Below are 16,071 nucleotides of genomic sequence, written 5' to 3' on the forward strand. Positions count from 1 at the left end.
GTTGGGGTTGTTTAGCCTGGAGAGGAGGAGGCTCTGCGGAGACCTTCTGGCACGTGAAAGGGTTATAAGAGAGCTGGAGAGGGCATGTAGTGATAGGACAAGGAGGAATGGCTTTAAACTAAAAGAGAGCAGGTCTAGATTAGATATCAGGAAGAAATTCTTTACCATGAGGGCAGTGAGGCACTGGCACAGGCTGCCCAGAGAAAATGATGGATGCCCCATCCCTGGAAGTGTTCAAGGCCAGGTTGCATGGGGCATCCTGGTCTAGTGGAAGGTGTCTTTGCCCATCGGGGGGGTTGGAACTGGATGATCTTTAAAGGTCCCTTCCAACTTAAACCATTCTGTGATTCTGTTTTTATATTACTGAGCAGCTAAGCACTGTATCTATATTAATACTGGTCTGTATGGGATAAATGAAACTTGTCCAAAGATGAATCTTGGTTTTCTGTCATTCTAGACTTCAGAGTTTCAACATTAGCATTTTGCAAGACCCTTTACTGAAGGAGAGAGATTTGGATTTCACACACTGACCTTGCACTGCTATTTATTTAATGTTTGCATGTCCTGCAAGTCCTTTGGAAAACCACACAGTTGCAAATAAGAGCACAGGAACTTTATCCATTTATCTGTTTTTATTAGTGTTAAGGAAACCAAACAGCCTTCATCAAGAAACAAAATATACACACACAGTCAACTTGCTAATACAGAATAATGCTTTAAACCATCTTACATAGTGATTGTACATAAGAGCAGACCTGCCTTTAACCTCAAAGCAAATCCAAGTCCTTAGAAAGTTATTTTGTGTGGATTCTTTGCACTATTGAACCATAATGCGTCAGGCCACTCTGTAACAAACGTGGTGATGCTGTGCAGCCTCTTACTTATCCTGTCAGGAGGTGGCTGTGGATTTCTCTGTAAGCACGGTGTGGTGATTGCAGCAGTAGAGCAGACAGAAGTGGAGACTGCAGGAGGAAAGACTGTTAACTGCCTTGGCACGATTTGGCTTTTGAAAGGCAGTTGCTTAGGTGGAAATGGGTCTGCTTTTATGCTCTCTCCAAAAATCCTTCTCGAGGGGAATAGCAGCTGAGTGAAGCAGCTGACAGGCATATTAAACAGGTGACTACAGTCTGGGATCCTGTCATAAAAGAGCAAGACAGGAACCCACACCAGGCAGTGCCCCTTCTCCTTAGCAGACAGGTGGAGAAGCAGCCTGAAGACCTTGCACATACTTCACTGCCTTTCTGAAAGCCCCCTCTTCTGCAACCCTGTGCTTACCTGTTTGGAAGAGCAAGGGGGCAGTCATGGTTTGACCAAGTGTCTGGTTTATCTCCTACAGTAAATTTTTGTATTAAAATTGAATTTCAACTTGAGTTTAGTTGAGTGACACCAGTTCTTGAAGCAGACTATGAGGAAAAAGGTAGGGTTTAGAAAATGGCTAAGCTGTTCAGTCTGCCAGAAAAACCTAAAGCAGCAGTTGCAATGCAGGCAGAAAGGCGTCTTTGGTTGATGCACAGTTGCTTCCATTAGTTAGCAGAAAACTGAAATACCATAAGTACACCACTATAACCCTGCACAGAAGCATTAAAATTGCTAATTATGCTTGCCCAAGCAAAACGTAATGGCTGATCCCAGCAGTTCACACGTGCCCCTTGGTATTCCACTACCTTTCCCCTGATGACTATGAGGCACTGGAGGCCAGAGGAGCTGTGGAAAGCCCAGGGGAGCCACACTCTGCTCCCCCCCTCAGAAATAAAGGTGCTTAAGTTGCATCCTGGCACACCCACTGTAAACCATAAGCAAGATTCCAAAGTTGCAGAGATGGAAGTAAACGTTGTCCTACAAAATCAAGGCCTGTATGTTGCTCCTCTACTGCTGTGTTTTACTGGGGAGAAGCTGCCTGTTCTTTAAATAAGGCATCATTTACATGGCTTCCTATGGTCTAGGTTGAGGTGAAGGGAGTGACACGTTGCAGACGTTACTGTTGCTTGTTTCCAGCTGTGCTGGCAAATGCCCCTGTTCACTCTGCTGTGCAGGAGGGTGTGTGATGTCACAGCTGCATCTGAGGCTCCAACAGAAAGGCAGGTTTGGCCTTTCAAACTTCTGAGCAGACATTTTTCCTCCACAGTACTTCATGCTCGTGCACAGACTCTTCCAAGCCAAGTGATTTCCAGCACATCAGTGAACAAAGAGCAAGCTCCAGGCTTCTTACAAGTGGCAGGTGCAATTGGCTTGTATTAAAAGCTAGCCACTGAGAAGGTTAATTGCATAGGGGGCCTTGTCTGTGTTGGTTTTTGCTTTAAGCTTTCTCTAGTGCTACAGTACTAATAAGTTACCCTGGAGAGAAATAAATAAATAGGTTGGCATCTCCCAAGCACCATGCTGGAAATCCAGGGGGTTTCTGAAAAGCTGCCCCCCATGGTCCTGGGAAGTTACTCAGCAAAAAGAAGTCCGTATTATACAACTGTCTGTACGGGAGCGACGCACTGCGCGGGAGAGCCGGCTCGCTCCGAGGATGAGGTGGAACGGTTGGTGATCTCCCTCTGCAGCTCCTCCACTTTCTTCTGCAGCTCAGCCCGCTTGGCCAGAAGCTCCTTGTAGCGATTATGGACAGGTTCCTGCAAGGAAATGTGTAGCTGAGCACTGGGAGGTGAGCGTGGAAGTGGGAGCCTGAAGCACAAAACTGCTGCTGACCTTACACACAGCTGTGAGGGAAGGAGGGGAGGTACTTGAGAGTCATCAGTCTCCAGCCCACAGGTACCTGAGTGCTTGCTCTGGCTTTGGGCTGCTCGTTTGGATCCAACATGCACATTGCAGGGGTGGCTAAACAAAACAGTCTGTACGCATTTTGAAAGATGACTGTTGCCAAACTCTAATCTCTGACCTTTCTGGGGGACACTGGCCATGGCATCTCAGCCTGGGCATAATTTCAGGGGCTTGGTGGAAAACCAGCCAGATTCTTCTAAATATTTTCACATAGTTCTGACTGTTTAGTAGCCAGTATTGCAAAGTGTTTGCTGGGTTCCTGTGTCTAAGGCTGCAGATTTGCAGAGCTGTTACGTGCAGATGGGCAGTGAGGCAATCGGGAATTTTTGTCCCTTCCTATTAAAAAGTGACGTCAGCATTCAGGGTCATGCTCAGACTTCCCTGCCAGCTTCCCTGCTGGCTGAGGTCAGACCCTTGCACCTCAGGCAGCCAAAGCAAGCAGCAGGTTTCTGTCATCAGTAATTTAAATATAGCCCCAAAATTCCTATCTAGAGCCCCATATCCAGAGAAGTCTTAGGGGTTTAAGCTCTTTTGTAAAGAGAATTCAAATAATTTTTCCGACATTCTAAGTGAGGAATTTCCCAAACCGCTGAGAATCCTCAGTTCCTGCAGATTTCACAAGGTGGTGATGTCCAGCTGGGCACGTGCACCAGGCAGCTCTAGGTGGCGCTTGCTCTTGCTGGCATTTGAATTTAGGTGTTTGTTTTCAGATTTAAGCAGTGGCAGCATAAGTTTGTAGATTACCTAAAGGTCTTGATCTCCAAATAAGAGTATTGGTAGCAGCAGAGAGGGAAGCAGGAAGAGGCGTACCTGAGGCTTCATCCTGGGGTTCCAGCGGATGTAGTAACCGACCCACAGCTCGAGGTGGCGCATGCTGGCCACGGGATACAGGACGTGGTTGGAGTAGCTCACGTACAAAGGGTTAGTGAAGTCTTCCAGTTGGCTGTTGATGTAAGACCAAAGTGATACAGTCTTTTTTGGAAGGCTCTGTAAGGGAAGGGGGTGGAGGAGGCTTTATTTGCCATACGAATCCCAGCTATCTACAAACTACAGCAGCACAGACATATGCCTGTCATTTATATGGATCTGGTTGCTTTTTTGTAGCTTAAAAAAACCCCAAAACTGTTCTTTTGATGTGGTTCTTGTACTCAAAGCACATGAATGCAGGCAGGCACACGCACCCTGGTACAGAACAACCCCTCTGACCCACCCAGCTGCCAGCACAGACCAGGCATCACCACTGGTACAGCGAGAGGGGACTGGCATGTGAACTCTGAGTGCTTTAGTTAAACTTCACTTCTCTAAAGTGCTCCTGGAGGACCTGCTGGATTTAATTGCAAAGGAAGAAGAGAAAACATTTGACTTAGGCCCTGATCTAGTGGAATAATTAGACCTGTGAATACTCCCACTGAAACCAGTGCTGAAGTACTTTCTAGATTAAGTACTTCACTAAGCTGCGGCCTTTTAAAAAAACCCCCAAACCCACGTCCAAACAGCATGCAGATTTTCTTCCCTGGAAATGACAATTATTCAATCATTGTGGACCCCAGAGAAACAGGGACACTGATTTCACTATAGTAAAATGCTATCACTTTTATTTTACAGCTAGCTTTTATGATTATTTTTAACTGATGTTCTATCAAATGTAATCACATCAGGTTTGCACAGCACTGCCCTCGTGTACCTCTGTGCTGTTCGGCTGCAGCCTTTGGTGACAGAATGCTTCATCTTCAGCTAGGTGAGACAGAATGAGTGCCACTGTTTTCCTTCTAATTCCACACTGGGTCTGAGTGTACACATCTCTACGCTCCTCCCTGGGCAAACAAACCTCTGCCAGACTGCAGGGCAGAGCTGGCTTGTGGCAGGACAGAGAGGCGCGTCCTCACTGAGAGTAGGAGAGTTGTCCTCTCCCGGGAAGATGCAAGCACAGCAAGAACACACATTAAGACCAGTTACTTGCTGAAACCTGTGTGTGCAGAATGACAGCACGCACTAGGTAGTTCAAAGTACCCTAAAGGGACCACTTCAAAGAAAACGGACAACAAAAGAGCACCAGTTCCCACGGAGAAGGTTACAGTAAACTGTAAGTTCAAAGCACAACTGTGTTTCCACTGCCTGGGAGACACCAAGAGCTATTCAACCACTAGTGACTAACTGGAAGTAGACAGAGTGTCCAGAAGGGAGATGGTGTTGCTCTGAAACATGAAGTCTCCAACAGATAGCAGTTTGTGCAAAGAGGAAAATCCCCCAAGTCCCAGCTGTTGAGAAGGTGGGCTTGGCATTTCCCAGGCCCACATCTACATCTACCTTTGAGTGAGGAACCAGCTTCTGTAGCAATATCTGGCCAGCTAAAGCACTCAGGAACAGGGTTTACCTTGGAGAGAAGCTGTCTTACCTCCTTCACTCTCTGCTGCTCACTGCTGCAGAGGAAGGTCCCAAACAAACAGCTGTACAGGTGATCCAGGATGGTGATCAGGAAGTACTCATTGAACTCAAATGCTGTAGGAAACTTTAGGCAGAAACAGAAAATTAGGCTGGGATTTTGAAACAGGAAAATAAACTTTCTCCCACACTGTGGTCTTGGTAAGGAGTTGGCCTCTTGATTTCTAGAACAGGATCTGTCCCTGTTCCCTGCCTGGCTGGATACTCAGGGTCATATTTGCTCCTTCCAGGAGCAAGAGTTTCCCTCTTGGAAAGCTACTTTGCATGTGCAGAGAGGAATTCTGAGCAAAAGCCAGAGGTCAGCAGGGTTACAGCACTGTGTTTATATACACTCGGTGCTGCTTCAAATTGAAGCTCGCTCTGCTATGCCTGCTCCTCATGACAAGCCATGCAGCTGGACTGTGAATAAAAGGCTCACAAGAAATAAATATGTTCAAAAAGTGGAGATTTCCCAGGGCCAAATGGAAATAACCTGGGTGCCTAACACAGCACTGCCCAGAGGGAACAGCAGGGAGGCACCTTGTGACAGAGGCCAGCAGGAGGAAAAGGTGTATGGGCATAGGCCATGTTTGTTGCTGAGTTCTGTGCAGAAACAATCTGAGACAAGGACAACTGAAGCTCCACAAAAGGTCAGTAAGAATACATGCAGTGAACTGCAAAGATATGCAGGGGCGATGGAGAGGAGAGCAGGAGGCCCTCCTCCCTCACAACCACCCTTCTCTTCCCAGGCTGCCCCAGTTGTGACATCTTGACCTCACCAGCTGCAGGTCAGGATGCCCAGCTATAGGAGCAATCCAAGGAGACCAAAATGAAAGTGACTTCTGATGACAGTAAAGCCTCCTCTTCTCTCTGCATGGATGTGGTACAGCTTCATATGTAGTGCCATCCTTCTCTTCCATTTCTCCTGGTCTAATCCATGATGAGCCTAGCTTTTTTTCCAGTGAACTGCCTGACCATAGCTGACTTTTGTGTCACAGAAGATACCAAAAACCTTCCAGGTTCCACATGCCTGGAGAAAAACCTCCCAGACACAGGGGATCTCTCCTGGACTGCACCTCTGCCATGCCTGGTCTGAAGTGAGGCACTCAGCTCTGTACATCACATTATGAACTGGGAGCAGTACATCGGCCTTCAGAAGAAGTTAAAATGGAGCCTGTCTTGCTGCAGTTTGGATCAGGTTACAGCATCAGCTTGAGCAGAGGCAACAGGGATCTGTCGTACCCACCCGTGGTAGGGACTGACATTAGCAAGTGCCTTCAGGCTCTTTGCTTAACAGGCTCCCAAAAAGCCTGCTGCCAGAATCAAAGCCAGAGTACAAGCCCAGGAAGGAGATCCTGCACAGGTCAGCTTGGAAATCATTCCTGTGTCCAGACACTGTGCCATGTCTCAGTGCCCTGGCTCTGTGGACACGGGTGCCACCCAGCAGTTTACCTGTCTTGTCATTTGCCAGACACAGTCGATGAACTGCAGGAAGACGGGGGAGCGATCGGCATCCGCGTGATTCTTGTCCCCGTGGCCAACCCTCTGAAACAGCAGCACACAGAACACGAGTCACCCAGGGCTTCATGGGGAAACTGCTGGGGTCTGCTCTCTGTCACCTAAACCTTTACCAACAGCTTCAAAAGCTTCTAATGAGTCTTGATACTGCTTTGTCCATATCAGTGGGTAAAGGAGTAAAGGACAGCTACTCTCTTTGTCTTTGAAGTGAAAATTCTTTATGGGGATATTTTCATGCTAAGTTAAAACAAGAGTTGTTTGAGTAGAGGCTCCAGATGCTATGCTGGCACTGATTTCAGTTAATAGCTAAAGTTTAGAAGGGAAAAAAATGAGAATGCTTTTTGCTTCAGTTGCAGCTGTTGTCCTGGCTACTTCAGTAGTAGAGCGTGCTAGACACAAGCACTACCTACAGGCACGGCATGCGGCGATAACCGTCACGCAACACCTCGCTGCTTCCAAGAGCTGTACAAACACCAGCCCAGCCCATCGCCTGCCACCTCCAGAGAGGCACTAATGACACTACTCCCTGAAGCAGGCCTCCAACCCTGACTGTGCTGTGTGGCCAACACGTGAGGCACGACTCCTCAGAACTAGCAGAGTGCATTAATGGTTACGTATCACCCGGGAGCCCCAAGCACGGTACAAAGACAGAACAAGAACGTGTAAGTAACAGAGATCTCCAATACAGTTCTCCCCTCACCATCACTGTCACTTATCTTCCTTGTCTACACAGTGAAGAAGCTAAAACACTCGTTGTTCAAATACCAGATAACAAGTTTTGCTGCAGCACAACCTCAGTTGTTTCAGTGCCTCAGTTTCCCCACCTTCCTCAGAGCATTTGACAGTGCAACCCATTGCTGCAAGTGCTGTACACAGACCTTGTTCTAGCCCTTGCAGAATGAAACAACCATGAGAGAACAGCTACAAGCAAAACACAGAAGGAACAAAGACTGAAAGGATTCTACTGAAAAGCCCTCTCAATTCCCATCAGTGCAAACTATAACAAACTGCTGTGTCACAAGCCCACAAAGCTGCCTCTCTGCCAGCTGCAAGGACACAACCACAAGCTACTCTTGATCCAGGCTCAAACTGCTGCTCTTTCACCTATATAATTAGAAGCCTCTCCAAAAATGAACTGTGCCTGAAAAAAATGTGAGCTCAAGGCTATAAACAAATTCCCCAACCTCTTCAATACCAAAGCATTTCTTAGATGATGGTGCCCAAGCAGTCTGAGAAAATGGACTGAACTGGAAATGAAGACAAAAAATGTCCCAGTGGTCTCTGCCAACTCCCAGCAGAAATGCCAGCACTGAACCCAAAGCACACTGCTAGTTTAAGCCTAAGCATGGGAACGTGACATTATCAGTCAGACACCTGAGAGACTTAATACCAGCTGTTCCTGGTATCTAACCAATACAGTCCCAAGGAGGTTAAGAGATAAATGGAATTATAGGTAGAAAACAATAACATCAGCATTCACCTCTCTTCTGCGAGTTCAGCCAGGAAACTTCTCACAGGAAAGGCTAAACTCCCCTGAAATCCTTCAGGAGGGACAATAACTTTGTGTTCAGTGCCTTCCATGGGCTAGTGACTCACCAGCTGAAACCTGTGGCCGAAGCTCAGCCACTCCTTCTCCACTAGCACCTCAAAGCCCCTGATAGTTCGGTAGTAGCCATCCAACATGAGCAGGGAGAGCGAGGTGAGCTGGGCTGTGCGGTCCCAGCCATCACTGCAGTGCACAACCACAGATGTCTTCCCTGATTCCACTTTGTCAGCAATCCGAAGGGCTCCAGCAAGAATGAGCTAGGGCAAGGAAAAAAAACAAATTACAAAATCTCTTTGGAACAGAAACTATAAATGAAAAATGGCTAGTGACAGCACAGGACAGACCAAGGGCTCTGTTTGCCTCAAGGAGAATGGTAAATCAGTTCCAACTACTTTATAACTAGGACAGCAAACTGGTGAACACATTTTCTGTTCCAGCAAGATGACGATACATCTAAACTGTAGTGTAGGCACAACTCTAGAAGAGCCCTTGCATAAAGCTCAGTCCTTGGACAAGTCAGGATTTAAATGAAGGAGCATTTTGTGTCTGATAGGAATGGGCATCACCTTGCAGCTGCCCCAGGAGCAGATCTGCCCGTCTGCACCAGCAGAGCAACAATGTAAGCTGGACATTTTTAGAGCAGAAGAAGCTAATTTGAAAACCAACATCTGGAGAAGCCAAAACATTTTGCCTCCTTATTCTGACTCTGCTCGGATTCCTGAAAGGCTGACAGGGCACAAACTCCCAGCATTTCCTTGTCTGGACCAGTCAATAATGCCAGGATGTCAAGGAGCTGAGTCAAGAGCTTGGAAACTCTGTGACTCCTGAGCTCTAAGCAGAGCTTTCACAGTTACACATCACCCAGGAACATCCTTCACTTTCAAAGCACCATCTTTCAGTATTTTAGCCCCTTCTCTTGTCCCTCTTCTCATCTCCTTAAGATTCCTCACTCCAAGAAACTATGGTTTTAGTTGCTTATAAATGGAAAACAAATTGTAAGTCTTTAAATTTACAAGGAATTTAAAATCCTGGCATTAGCTCTGGATATCTTTCCCAGTGAGCAGACTGGTAAGGACTTGTGGTTGCCCAGCCACATGCAGGGGATGCAAACATGCATACCTTGATATGCTCTAGCCAGTGAGTTGACTCTAAATTAGACAGCCAGTGAGTCTCCTCGATATTGGGATACACAATTTCTTTCAGTTTTCTCAGCGACTCTCTCATAACATGAATATTGTGAATGTCCAGGAACACTAATTCTGCATTCTGATAGGCATCCTCGCTTTCATAGCCCCCTCCTTTAGCCTGAAGAACAAAATCCACACACAGATCATTAAGCAAAAACATATTTTGTACTTTACCCCAGTCCTTTGTCCTGAGCAAACAGCAGCTGACAATGACAGTGACTGGGCTATCTAAAGCAGGCAAAAAACATTGGCTTTATCTTACAGTTGGGAGCAAACATGTACAGGCACACACTTTGTGTCTCTATTCTGCAATAGCTAATGAATCCTACAATTTTTACTAAAGAGTATCACATTACAAGCCTTCTTTTCCTCTGTAATTATCATTTATCCCCATTCAAGCTGTTAACTCATTACATTCGCTAATCTATCATTTAAAAATTTACCATACTATTACAGAGGAGGATAACCCACACACTAATTGTCTTTCCTAAGTGGTGGGAAAGGCAGATTTAAAAAAAAAAAAAGATCTTTAGTGCAACAAAGCAGCTCCACCATTAAAACAAAGCTTAAAGTGATGGCATGAAACACAATTTTTAGAAGGATAGAATGATGGACCCTGGGAACTACTGACCTGTCAGCCTCACCTCTGTGCCTGGGAGGATCATGGAACAGATCCTTTGAGAAGATGTGCCAGGGCACATGGAGGACAGGGAGGTGATTCAGGAAATCCAGCATGGCTTCACCAAGGGCAAGTCCTGCCTGACTAGCCCCGTGGCCTTCTATGATGGAGTGACTACAGCAGCCGACAGGGGAAGGGCTATGGGTGTGATCTACCTGTACTTGAGTAAAACCTTTGACACAGTGCCCCACAACATCCTTCTCTCTAGACTGGAGATGATGGGCAGACTGTTTGATGGATGAGAAGTTGGATAGTCACAGCCAGAGGGTAGTGGCCAATAGCTCAATGTCCAGCCAGTGGCAAGTGGTGTCCCTGAGGAGTCCATATGGGGACTAGGGCTATTTAATATCTTCATCAGTGACACAAACAGAAGGATCAAATGCCATCCACAGGGGCTTGGACAAGCTTGGGAAGTGGACCCACGGGAACCTCATGAGGTTTAACGAGACCAGGTGCCAAGTGCTGCAACTGGGTCAGGACACTCCTGGTATCAACACAGGCTGGGGATGAACAGATCAGAGCAGCCCTGCCCTGAAGGACTTGGGGGTGCTGGTGGATGAGAGGCTGGACATGACCCAGCCATGTGCACTCACAGCCCAGAGAGCCAAACGTGTCCTGGGCTGCATCCAAAGCAGCGTGGGCAGCAGAGTGAGGGAGGGGATTCTGCCCCTCTGCTCTGCTCTGGTGAGACCCCACTGCAGTGCTGTGTCCAACTCTGGGGACCTCAGCAGAGGAAAGACGTGGTACTGTTGGATCAAATCCACAAAGATGATCAGAGGTCTGGAGCATTTCTCCCGTGAAGAAAGGCTGAGAAGGGAAGGCCCTGGAGAGACCTTATAGCAGCCTTCCAGTACTTAAAGGAGGCCTATAAGAAAGATGGGGACAAATGTTTTAGTAGGCCCTGTTGTGACATGACAAGGGGTAATGGTTTGAAAGTAATAGAGAGTAGATTCAGACTAAATATAAAGAAGAAATTTTTCACAGTAAGGGTGGTAAAACACTAGAACAGGTTTTCCAGAACAGTGGTAGATGCCTCATTCTTGGAAACATTCAAGGTCAGGTTGGATGGGTTCCAAGCAACCTGATCTAGCAGAAGATGTCCCTGCTCATGGCAGAGGAGGGTTGGACTAGATGACCTTTAAAGGTCCCTTCCAACCCAAACCATCCTGTGATTCTATAACAGCAGAAAGAACACAGCAATATTCCTTGACATTAGCAATCCCCAGTTATATTTTGGAATTAAAAATCTCGATGCCTGATTTTCAGAAGTGCTGAGTATCTCCTGCTCCCATCACAGTTAACAGGGACAAAGTTCTGGTGCTGTTAGAGGAAGCAGTATTTCACCCATGTGAATTGAAAAATGGTGATACACAAGGCCCAAAGTGCTAGAGTCTGATCTTAGTACTACTTCATTTTTTTTTCCCCTTCCAATCTCATTTCCCATTGTAAATTAATAGAATGGATCATTAGTAGTCACACTGACATCTTACAGATACCAGTGCAGGTACAAAAGTCTGTCTAGAGAACTGGATCATTGCATGCAGATTTCCTTTGCAGTGGAAAACCCTTTTGTGATCCTTAAGAATAATATGAAATGGTGGTGGGAAATGTGCTCTAAATTATTACATTCCCAGTTTTAGTCAGAGGAAAAAGTACCTGACCTTATTGGCTACAGCATTCACACTAGGCCGTGCATCAAATATGAAGATTTTATGGGACTGGGCATTCGAATCCATGATGGCTTGAAGGTACTTTTCATCCTCCTTGCTCCGCTTGCCACTCACTCCCACCATGGGCTGGCTACAGCGAGTGATCGTTGCTTGACTTTCTGGGTGAATCCATGACAAGACCTTTGGAAACAAATGGGAATTAAATTAAGGAAAAATGGGATTTGTTAAACTAGAGAAATGATTTACCTGTAATGGTTTGCTCTAGGATCCTGTTAGCTGCTTCCAGAAGGCTAAATGGACTGAAGGATTCTACTAAATCACAACTGAATGAAAGAACTCCACTGTCCTTACTCATTCTGGTAGCATTCCCAAAGTTTGAACAAACCAAAGGTGATCAAATTGTTTAAGTCTGACTTTTAAATACGATGGAGACTGTTTTCCTGGCTGTTGTGTGAGTCAGTATGTGGGCTGTATCTTACTTTATGTTACACAATGTAAAAGTTAAGCACTTTAGGAACAGACTGAATTTTCTATAGACTTGAGAAGTAAACCAGTACCTTTTCAGTTACCTCTGAAATAATCATCATTACAATGTGTTTTATCTTATTTCATTTAATAAGCACTCTCATCAAGAGTATCACTGCGTCTTCCTCTATCCTGAAAGTCAGAGTAGGCCAGACTCTTGTAAACAGCCAAACAGAGCTGCTTTGTGTTTCCCAGGAACTGAACTGAGATTTGGTTTGAGTTGTGCTAAATTATCTTATCTTCTAGTTTTGGTTTAGTCTACATCTCTTTCACAACAGTAGTTTCAGTAGATGCTGTTGTTTTCTATGTCCTCAAACATGTTGTTGTCACTTTTATTATCCACTGACCATTTATTTGCTCCCTGGAATCCACTCAGCCTGATCTTGGTAGTACTTATTGCCGAAAGGTATGTGAAACAAAACCACATCAAAGTGGCTTCCTCTGTCCCACTCACTGGTATTCGTCCTCTTGATCTGAAGGATGCCACTCTCTTTAATTCCTCATCGGGAATGTTTACAGGCACAGCTAGAATGGCAGGGTATGTGTCACACAGCTCGTAGCGCTCATTAATCTTGGTCAGCCTCCAGCTTTCATTGGGAATTCCCTAAAGAGGAAACTGCAGGTTAGCAATGAGTTGCTCTGAGACCTCAGCACAGACAAATCCCCAGACCTGAAATTCAAGGCAACATTTGTTAAGGAAGGACATTTAGAGCTGGTACTTGGGAATGCATTATCTTGGTAACTTGCATTTCATATCTCTCCCCAGAGAGGTGGATGTTTTGCTCAAGTCACTGAAGAGCAGGGAAACTGGGCTTCAGGCAGGGTTATCCATGGCAAAGGAACTGTGGAGGCTACAGATGTAGAAACACAGGTGGTCCCCCTGAGCCCATCTTTACAATACCTCCTGGTCTCATCACGGGCTTACAGGAGAGCCAGGAGCAGGACAGAATGGCTGACCAACTGAGTCCTCTCATGACACTTAGTTCAAATGTGGTGGTTGGAAACCAGGCATACAAAGCAGAGTTCCCAGACAGGATGGGGGAAGGGGAAGAAGGGAGAACAGGAAGTAAAACACCTCCAAAAATCATCCTGATCTGGGCTTTGTTCAGTGTTTGTGGCACAACTGTGCAAACCTCTAAAAACACCAAAAACTTAACAACTGTATGTCTCTGGTTGTGTGACTGTATGTGATGTGCAACTCCCATGTTTCTGTCACACTAAGCTCTCTGGCTGTACTAAGGACTTGGGCTGGGAGAGCACGGAATCTCCACACACACATCATAGAGCTCAGCGTGCCGTGATGGGGAAGCCACTCAAGAGCTTCCCAGAGAACAATCTCCAAGTAACACCTGAAGCACAATGGGGACAACCCTGACAACCTGCAGACGTGGTTTGGCTGATGCTAGGAGAGAACAGACCAACAGGGAGTGGCTGGTGCAGCTGCCTGCAAGGAGAGATTTAAACAGACCCCTGTGGCAGCAGGGTTGAGCTCTGACACAAAGCATCTCTGTGGGGAAGACACATCTGCTGCAGCAAACATGGCCAGGCTGTGAAGCACAGAGTGTGTTTGAGGGCAACATCAACTCTTAACACAATACACACTTCTGTTCTAATAAACACTACTTCATTTTAAGGGAGAGTGGTGGCACACTGATTACCACTGTCATGGCTCCCACAGGAAATAAATGACAAATCTAACACAAGTCAGACGAGCTGTGATAATTACGGCTGACCCACACAGACTGCAGCCGGCTCCCCATCCCAGTGGTGAGTCACGCTGTCAAAAGAGGTTGTGGTTAGAAATCTGAGGGGAGGCCAGACCTTCTGTCTAATATCAGTCACACACCCTGCTTATGAACCACCCCTGTCCTTTGGCCCTCCCTGGGAAGGCAGTGTTACTACAGGGATCACAAGTACCCCAAAAGCCTGAAGGAAAGCTATTTTTGGCACTGTCTGAAGCTGAAGAATTGGCAGAAACAGTGGGTATACACAGTTCAAGCTTACTGATGGGTAAAACATGCTCAGAGGTCTACCTGCTGCACCCAGCAAGGATGGAATCTGCTGGGTCCACCAGCTTTGCTGCCAGCCAGGGAATAGCAAGACCTCTTGCCAGTGACCAAGCTGTTTACTACCTAGAAGTGGACTAATGGCAAATTAGTTCTCAGTCCTGTCCTAGTAAGTACGTGCAGTGGATCCATAAACAATTCCTGAAAATTCCACCTCCCCTAAATCTGAATGAAAACTACTCAGTCAGCACAGTCTTGGCAAGAAAAATTGGAGCTAACAAGCAGCTACATGGAAGAAAGTCCCCTTTTCATTTTATCCAACTACTCTACCAATGCTCATGGAGAAGACCAAGGAGTGGGCACTGGAAAGCACCCTCTTCACAGTGCTGGACAGCGTGGCTTCAGCACACACTACTTGGGCCAGAACTGAGCTCTGAAGCTCTCCAAAACTCTGAGTCTTTCAGCTGCCACACACAAATTTGAAGGAAATCTTTCCTCTGCTATAGCCTAGACCAGAAAAATCCACGACAAGCCCCCAAAGAAAGAAAAGATGCTGTGCATCAGCATTCAAATTTCCTTTGACTCTTGGGGAATGTTTGCTTTCCCCTGGCCCAGGAGCTTTGAATCACAGCACCACCCAGAACGCTTTGGATTCAGATCGTGACTTTCTCTAAGGACTGGAAGCAAACAGAAGTAAGCCAAGCGGGCTAGAAGAGAAGCTGAATTTGCATCTTCCCTGGAAGTTTGCCATCATGCACTGTAGCTTCTGCATTTATTCGTGCTCCTTCAGATTTGCCCTTCTCCAGCTGGAATCAATAGAAAAAGCCAAACGTGATATAAAGCACACTGGTATTTCCTCATCTAAGATGCATTTCACTGCTTCCCGGTAAGTTGTAAGCACCCAAAAGCCTACTATCAAACCAAACTGTTACAGATGTAACTCAATAAGCCTCTGCAGGCTAAGGAGTCGCTCTGGGAACTGCCTGCCTGCGCACCTGCAGGAGGAACTCAGGCATGCCTCGCTAACAGCAGGCTGTGATCATCCTGAAGCTGCCAGGGCACGTGGCATGTCCACATTAGTGACCAGAGACTTCTGCACAGGTCTGTCTTCTTCAGGTAAATTAATGCTGCTAGCAGCTCCTGGTTCTAGGGGAATTCATATCTCTGGTGGCTGCCAGAGGGCAAACTGAGGAAGGCAGCAAAGCCACCTCTATAGTGATAAATTAAATGTACCCATGATCGTTCTCACTGAGCCCAGCTGAACCAATGCACCTCACATCCATACTATTAAACTCACTTATCCTCCAGACAGGACAGTTTCTCCAAACTGCCTGCTGGTGATCCTTGACTTGCATCACAGTATCTTTGTGCATGGCTAAAGATGCTCAATCATGTTCACTCAAAAGAGGGATGGTAACAGCCTGGTCTGTAGCTATGCCTGAAACTTGCCCCTGTGCTTGGGAACGCTCCTCACAACTGTATCATCTAACCATAGAGACACAGCCTTTGTGTCCTCTCCACATACAAACTAGACTTGTTTTCCCTCTAGATAGTCATTCATGCCTTACTTTAATGACTTGGGTTTGGTTATCACTTGATTTACACTTGATGATGTAGAAGATGGAGTTTCTTTATTTGCAGGGAAAAACTGTTGAAGCCACACCAGCACAGCACTGACACCACCACCTTGCAAAGCACATGGTTAAGGTTAAGCACACGAGGATCCTTCACTGACAGGAAAAAAATAATTCCCTTG

At 46.3% G+C, this 16,071-nt stretch overlaps 1 protein-coding gene across 3 annotated transcripts in view; it reads right to left on the reverse strand.

The window, feature by feature from the left end:
- Window positions 1-617: 617 nt before the first annotated feature.
- Window positions 618-16,071, reverse strand: part of MTMR2 (myotubularin related protein 2) — a 63,144-nt gene continuing 47,690 nt past the window's right edge. For all 3 annotated transcript variants that reach the window (XM_032099212.1, XM_032099214.1, XM_032099213.1), the window contains 8 exons: window positions 12,764-12,913; window positions 11,776-11,964; window positions 9,368-9,553; window positions 8,299-8,505; window positions 6,637-6,729; window positions 5,159-5,272; window positions 3,574-3,750; window positions 618-2,615 (listed from right to left, as the gene is read on the reverse strand). In XM_032099212.1, the coding sequence (XP_031955103.1) occupies window positions 2,454-2,615; window positions 3,574-3,750; window positions 5,159-5,272; window positions 6,637-6,729; window positions 8,299-8,505; window positions 9,368-9,553; window positions 11,776-11,964; window positions 12,764-12,913 (1,278 nt within the window). In that variant the 3' untranslated portion in view covers window positions 618-2,453. The remainder of the gene's footprint in view (window positions 2,616-3,573; window positions 3,751-5,158; window positions 5,273-6,636; window positions 6,730-8,298; window positions 8,506-9,367; window positions 9,554-11,775; window positions 11,965-12,763; window positions 12,914-16,071) is intronic.

The sequence above is a fragment of the Corvus moneduloides genome, chromosome 2 (genome assembly GCF_009650955.1).
Source record: "Corvus moneduloides isolate bCorMon1 chromosome 2, bCorMon1.pri, whole genome shotgun sequence".
In the NCBI taxonomy this organism is placed as follows: Eukaryota; Metazoa; Chordata; class Aves; order Passeriformes; family Corvidae; genus Corvus; species Corvus moneduloides.